Raw genomic sequence first — 7,997 nt, 5'->3', positions numbered from 1 at the left:
TAGCGCAGATAGCCCTCGTGTAGCTTTGCGCGAAATTCAAAACAAACAATACCCCATCCCTGTCGACCAGTGGTAAGTTACGTTAAAAATCGGGTTTGGATACCCACGGAGGGCAGAGCACAAATATTCCATTGTGGAGATTTGTGCTTAACTGCGAACAAATATACCTTATTCAATTTAGTGTTTCTGTGGTTTATGATACATATTGTTGTACGCTGCATAACTCATACTCAACAGTTTAAATCTGTTTTCATATTTCTTTATTATTTCAAAAATCAAACCAAAAAAATTACTTATATTGACAGCTTCCCTCATGTTGATTGGTTAGACTACAGGGGTTCCCAGGGTCAAAGGTCTCAGATTGTGAACCCTTTAGTTATAGTACCATATTTACCAATTACTTACCCTGGTGGTGATTGTTGGTAACTCAGCTGCCATGCCTCTGGTATTGGTTTATATGAGGGATACTGTAGAACTGCGATGTGCTGCTTCTCGGGTGGCAGTTCACTGCTAACTGTAACCCAAAGTCAATGTGACTTCAAACAATCCAAAGGAAACGCTAAATATTTGTTTTTCATTTGGTAACCATGACTACTTTATGTCAATAAAAGAGAAGCAAGCCAATAAGAAAAAATTTCCGGTTAACCGACGCTGAATGATATCGATCCTTGTTGACACCAGCATGTATGTTATACTTAAAGTGTAGTTCTGCGATTTTTTCAATTTATAATTAAAAACCTTCTACGTGCTTTATGCCCTAATCTTAGTCTGAATCATTTTAATTTCAGGGTTGAGGTAGAAAGGTTTTGTGTGTATAATTTTATATTCTGAAATTTAACGAACTCGCGGAACTTAATAACTTAGATCACAATTAATACATTAAATTAAATTATTGCCTTACTTTTATCGTTATCCTTTTTTAACAACTCTCTGATAATTTAGCAAGTTATAATCATGACGTCATCAGGTTTTATTTTGAAAGCGTTAAAGCAATATGGAATTACTTGTGACCAACATAACCTGTCACAGCTGAACTACACCAAACATCAACATTGATAGTTCGGGCGTGTTTCGTAGTTATGTGCCCGGGCTGTTGATTCAAGGATTCATTGCTCGCGTCACATTGCCGCAAAATGCTTTCCGCACTTTGGGGCTGAGGGTGCGTTATAAAGGTGACAGCCAAGTCCTATCCAAAGTGTCCGATGGATGCCACTGTTTAGCTACCTTACTCAGTTAAATAGTAAGGACGACTGGTGCAGATAGCCCTCGTGTGGCTTTAAACGAAACAAACAATCACAAAAATGTTCGTGGTTACTGATATAACGTAAACACCGCATAGAAGTGTAATGTTGATCGTTTCAAAGAAATAAACACATTTTCAAAAGACACCACTAGAGGTTTTGATAGAGTTTGATTACCTTGTTTAAAGAACAATCGATTAAATAATATAAAAAATTAGGTTAATGAAACCGAACTTTATTGTGGTTGTAACAAAATGAAAAAAAAATGTTTTGTAAGTTTCATTATCCTGTTAAAATATATATATCGTGTATGTGGTTCAGTTGCAGAAAAAATAAACAACGGAAGGAAACATATTTAAGTAAAAGCTACGTGATCATGAATGTGCACAATAGAATATTACGTTCTTGTTGTTTTCTTAATGCAAAGCTACACAATGGGGAATCTGTAATGGAACCTTCGGTTTTCTTGTTGTAAGTCAGTAAATATACAGCTGACAGACTTCATACGACCTCGTCACACACACACACACACCAGACTATTACCAGTAATTTTTTCTCCTATATTTTCCCGTCGCTTTATCTCCCTCTTCCTTCATCTTGTTATTTTGGGTAACTATGACATAAGTGACTATAAGTGTAAACGCTAAGCCTTGGACAAGATACACTCTGAGTTTGAAAATAACCATTCCGAGGTCGCTTTAAAAGCTTGCCAAGTTTTGAAAAGAGGGGTGGTGAGGATGTCGTATGTGTGTGAGACTAGCTGCTTTAGTAAGACTTCCAGTAAGGCTGCAGGATGCTCACCATTGATCACATGTAGTATCTTCTTGACTATTGTATCTTAAAGATAAGGCTTACCACATCGGATAGCCGAAGGTATTAATAACTTGTCGAGAAACCTAAAGTATTTTCAAGCTCTTAAATTAATCTACAGTGAAACGCTCTTCTTTTGTGTGGACAAAACGGTAATGGAAAGTTGATGTATAGAAAAGAAAAACACGTCGTGCAGTGAGTGCTTGTGATACTTCTGTTCGGGAAACCCGTGCGTCTCCTGACACAGGAAGCTGATATTGCATTTAAAAAAAAAAAGTAGTGAAATACAAGAAAAACGCAGGTTCAAACTTCCTTTGCCTTGGGCACATTTTGTTAGGTGAGTATGTAGCTTGTCTCTAAACACGTCACTGTTCATTGTTTATCAGCTTAAATCCTTAGTTTTAAACATACTTTCACGTCTGTTATAGACATTACAAAGTTTGGGCAACATTATTTTATAATGAGAGGACAATGTTTACCAGCGATGTACGAATACTTGTGAAGTAGAAGGAAAAGTCAGAACTTTCAAAAATCTGGTGACTGGAATCTTGATAAGGGACAATTTCCTTAAATGAAGTTGCACTCCTTCGGTGCAGATGGCACGTTAGTCCGAAACATGGACTTTTAAAGAAACCATCAAATAAATGTAACTAGATACAAGCAGCTCAGTTTACTTTACCGGATAGAGTTTTAAGGTCTGTTTGACGAAAGTGGAAGTTGTTCAACACAGTTAGGAAATCTGATTCCGGTAGGAACTTTTTGTTGGATAATAAAACACCAAATCGTTTTAATTATTCAGTTTGTTTATTTGTTGTTAATAATCAAGTTGCACAAGACGCTATCTGCACTGTGCCCATTGCAAGGATCAAACCACGAATTTGGCGTTATAAGCCCATAAGCTTATTGCTGAGCCACCGTAGGCCAAGTTCGTTTAAAAACTTACTGTTTTATCAGAATATCACTTTCTTTTTGTTCCAAATAATCTTTCGTTGCCTTACTTCAACTAACGTATAAGTTATTGGCAAAAGACCTAGTCGGCACTGGGATACTGTAGATATAGTGTGGTTGACACATTATATGTTTTTCCTTATAATTTATTCTATTCTAAGACAAGCTAAAGGATATCTTATTGGGCCAAGGAGACAATAATGCAATTCAATTAAGTATACGATCGAGGTTGGTTGCATCGTTTTGTATGATCCATGTCAGATAAATCCAACTAGAGACTAAACACCTCTAATCATTCTTTCAAATCAAAGGGCATAAGCGAGGGTTCACAAAAACACTAAACGTAAAATAAAATTTATGCGTGATAAGTATTATGATAGAAAATATCTCTCTCTGCGCGTGTATATAATGCTTTTCATAGTATAAATTTTATGTTCTCCATTACTACATGGGCCGAGTGTGGCTAAGTGGTTAGCGTAAATTGTGAACTGTGAATTCGAGGGTTTTCGGTTTGCGTTCTGTTGTCGCAATAGGTTTTCTGCCCTTTGGAGCCATAGGTACGTTATAAGAGTGATGAGCACATCCCATTATTAGGACAGAATAGACCAAGATTTGATGGTGAGTGCCGTAGACAAGCTGCCTTCCTTCTAGTCTATCACTCCAAACTTAGGGACGGCTAGCGAAGATGTTTCTTATGTAGTATCCCGATGGTACAGCAGTGAATCTACTAAATTACAACATTAAAGTCTGGGGTTCGATTCCCTGCGATGGGCACAACAGGTAGCCCAATGTGGCTTTGTTCTAAAACAAAACAGAATCTCATGTATAGTTTTGAGCGAATATCTAAAAAATAAGCTGTTGTTTCTTCGGTAGCAAATGCTTTACTTATACGCCTGAATCTTTTTTAGCTTGTCTGATAATACAAAGTCACTATGGTAGCGTCAATAAACAAATTTATTTTAATGTTCTTACTATAATCTAATTAAATATTGAACATCTGAATTAGGTAAACCCATGGGTCTTTTTCGAACTTTTATCGTTATCAATCTCTTTCTGACGTTGTGTCAAGCCATAAAATATACCAATAATAGAGATGAATAAAAACCCTATAATCCGAATGCTTTCGAAAGGTGGACCTTTCTTCTTCAGGGGCAATAATAGAGAATATGGTAACAGTTTTGTAGCCCTTACTTTCATTGTTGTTAAATTATACGAGCAATTTATTCATTACTAAAACCCACCTTGGTGACATCAGTATTACAATAAAGATATGTAGGTAAAAATATTGATATATGAAGGAAGAAAGAAAACGAATATTTACTTGAAATATTTCGTTTTATGGTCAATAGCTGGAGCCACGATCATCAACCAGCCCTGGCGCAAAGTTTCATGGGATTGAACGACATTTTGGCAATTTTCGCCCCAGTAGGGGAGCTTTACTGGATGCATTCGAGGTCTTCTGATGTTTATAGGCTGAGTAATTATTCGTCAAATAAAGAATGGTTTAGGTAAGTACATTATGTTTTAAGTGTTTGTTACCCGTATGTGTTAAAAGTAAAGGTATTTAAGCACGACTTAGGACAGTGAGTTACATGACACTTATTGAATTAACACAAATTGAAGTGAGGTGTTAATCGTTTAAGTTTTAACTTCACGAGCTGGAGCGGAGCTAGGCCTACTTACAAGTTACAGCTAAGTACTTGGTGGTACAGTGTCACCGAGTATCGACACAAGTTTAGTTACAGTGTATAGACTGTAGTGTGGCCTATTTACTAAGCTTAATTTTAAGTTTTAAAAACTTTTTTTTATAGAGGGTGCTTTTTTAAAGCGCAAGGTAAATACGCTACAAAATGATATTTACTGTAGCAAAAAACTTAGAAAGTTGAATATTCTATTACCGATTGTCATATGTTGAGTTAATTTAAATTTGAAAAGCTATAATTATAAAATAATATGCAATTTAAATGTTATTAACAGTTATAAGATAAGTCACTCTTATAAAATACATATTAGAAAAGCTCACTAGTTAAGCGACCTGCAAATAATTGAAAAAAATCTTAAATATTTGTGTAATCACTGATAAATAATGGAAGGATCATTTCATCCTTTAAATTTCCATACACATCCACTCGTGAGAAAAATATATATACCCATCCTTTATTTTTCAGGATATTGTTCATTTCCTTTTTAAACTCTTTAACATATGGACAACAAAAGACCATTTGGTTCTTCAAGACTGTCCTTGCACCCACCCTTAAGAAATATGAACATTTAAGCTTGTTCATTATATTTTTTAGGTAATTGTAGATTCCACTATTAAACTCTTATAAAGTGCTGAGCTCCACTACTGCTGACTGTTATTTAATTCCTATGTTGATAACCTTGTCAGAAAAATAAAACTGTCTTAACTGGATCGTACTAGTACCAGCAGGGCTGGATCTATAGGTGAGTTAGGCGATCACCTAGGGCCCCGTGGCCTGACTTAGTGATGGAAAAAGTAACAATATTCTAATAAAAATCAATTTTAATGGTCCTGCTTTGATAGGGTGTAAGCATTGAAATGTATAGATTATTTAACTTTTCTATTTAATGCTGTATCTGTTATGTGTTTTCCACTATAATATCTTAATGATGAGTCCTCAAATAGTTATACTTGATCATATTCTCGATTAAGTATGACATGTTTTATGAGTCTGCCTGCATATAAGAGTGTGTTATGGAGCCCTGCAGCTAGTGCTAGTTATTTACTTGTGAGTTTTGTGTTGTCCATTACAGAGTCACCTTGACTTTGGCCATGGTAATGACGTGTATTTTGTGCGAGCTGTGGTTTGGCTTGTATATTCCATCCGAAACAAGAGAATCAATGAGTTCTCCGGAATAGAAGATTCTAATAAGTTCTAGAGAAAAAAATAATCCTAAAATGTTTCTAGTACACCCATCTTTCGATATATGGAATAGATTACACCTATCACTTGATATATGGAATAGATTACACCCATACCCTGATATATGGAATACATTACACCCATACCTTAATATATGGAATAGATTACACCTATCACTCGATATACGGAATAGATTACACCTGTCACTTGATATATGGAATAGATTACACCCATCACTCGATATACGGAATAGATTACACCAATCACTCGATATATGGAATAGATTACACCAATCACTCGATATATGGAACAGATTACACCCATACCTTGATATATGGAATAATTACACCTATCACTCGATATATGGAACAGATTACACCTATCACTCGATATAGGGACTGGATTACACCCATCACTCGATATACGGAATAGATTACACCCATCACTCGATATACGGAATAGATTACACCCATCACTCAATGTACAGAATAGATTACACCCATACCTTGATATATGGAATAATTACACCTATCACTCGATATATAGAACAGATTACACCTATCACTCGATATACGGAATGGATTACACCCATCACTCGATATATGGAACAGATTACACCCATCACTCTATATACGGAATAGATTACACCAATCACTCGATATACGGAATGGATTACACCCATCACTCGATATACGGAATAGATTACACCCATCACTCGATATACGGAATAGATTACACCCATCACTCGATATATGGAATAGATTTGTTGAAAAGTTCTCTCTATAGTGAAACACTTTCATTGGCTAGTAAAATTTATAAACTGTCTCCAGTATCTAGTTTGGATTAATTAAAAAAATTATCTTTATCTTTTTATATAACAATGTCAAGCTGAGGTAGAAAATAATAAACTGGATCTTTGAAAGGAAAAAACATTCTGCTTTGGAAAACTCACTAACATATTTGAAAAAAAATTGTAGTGAGAGCACTGATTCTAGTAATAATAATGACAGTGAAAAATGTGTGAATGATATAATAGTGATAAATATTGTGAAAGCAAAAATTGAACTTTATAATAACTCGGTGGGGGTTTCAGGATTTGAGTACAGTTCTAAGGACTGATTCAATTTGTGCAGCAGAGAGAGTTGAAAATGTTGAAGGCAAGTCTGTTTCCTTGAATGGTTTAGATGATCCAAGTGAGTTGGTTTTTCCGCTAAACAATAATCAAGTTTGTAATGTTATTCAAAAAGGCCATATTCACATCTTCGGAGAAAATGTTGACTTTTCTATAGATGATAAAACAAGAAGATATTTTAGTTAATTTCATTATAAATGTATTTTAAGTAATGGTGTAAAGCATGATGATCGATGTTAATTGGTGTATTGTTGAAGTAAAGACTGTATTTTGCTTTACTTGTTTATTTTCAAATAATTAAGAACCTACAGAATGTTTAATGAAACGGCTAGACTTTGATTAAATAGTGAGAATACAATTGACAAACTGAAATGGAACTAGAGAATCAATGGTGGAGAGGTATTTTAGACAGACTCCTTGCTATAGTGCAGTTCTTGACATCAAATAATTTAACTTTTTGTTGTACTGAAGGCTCAACAGGCTTTAAGTCAACACTTTCAAAGTTTAGATAATGACAAATAATTCAAAAAAGGGTGACAGTGAATAAAGAAAAAATATTTTAATTATGAAAGTGAGATGATTGAACTAGTAATTGTAAAGAAGCATTCAAGGTTCATTAATTTAATCATTGATACAATTTGTGTACTTTCTGGAACCTGATTTGATGATCTTTATTTTTATATATGATGTATTGAAACTTTCCACTATTACATGAGATAGGTTTCATGTGACATCAATAAATTAGATGTGTATGAAGAACTTGGTACTTTCCAGGATTATACTAATAATATAAGCTGTGTCTTGACATTTATTGTAGAAAATGACTTACATGAGACCTATATGTAGCACTTCTCGTAGTCCTAATTATTCCAATCGCTGTTGCTTTAGCAGAAGGAAGTTTTTGTCATCTTATGTTTAACAGAACTTACCTCTGTTCTAACATGTCTTCAGAAAGATTACAACTGCTCGACTAGTGTTCTA

General features: G+C 34.7%; 1 protein-coding gene across 1 annotated transcript in view; it reads right to left on the bottom strand.

Annotated features, from left to right (window-relative positions):
- LOC111083041 (annexin B9-like) overlaps positions 1–494 on the bottom strand; it is a gene marked incomplete at its 3' end in the record, with an annotated part of 21,525 nt that extends 21,031 nt beyond the window's left edge. Inside the window, exon 1 of the mRNA XM_022379250.1 lies at positions 406–494. Coding sequence (XP_022234958.1) covers positions 406–438 — 33 coding nt within the window. The remainder of the gene's footprint in view (positions 1–405) is intronic.
- Positions 495–7,997: the final 7,503 nt, after the last annotated feature.

Source organism: Limulus polyphemus, unplaced genomic scaffold (assembly GCF_000517525.1).
Source record: "Limulus polyphemus unplaced genomic scaffold, Limulus_polyphemus-2.1.2 Scaffold7997, whole genome shotgun sequence".
NCBI lineage: Eukaryota > Metazoa > Arthropoda > Merostomata > Xiphosura > Limulidae > Limulus > Limulus polyphemus.
This window is presented reverse-complemented; position numbering and strand designations above follow the sequence as displayed.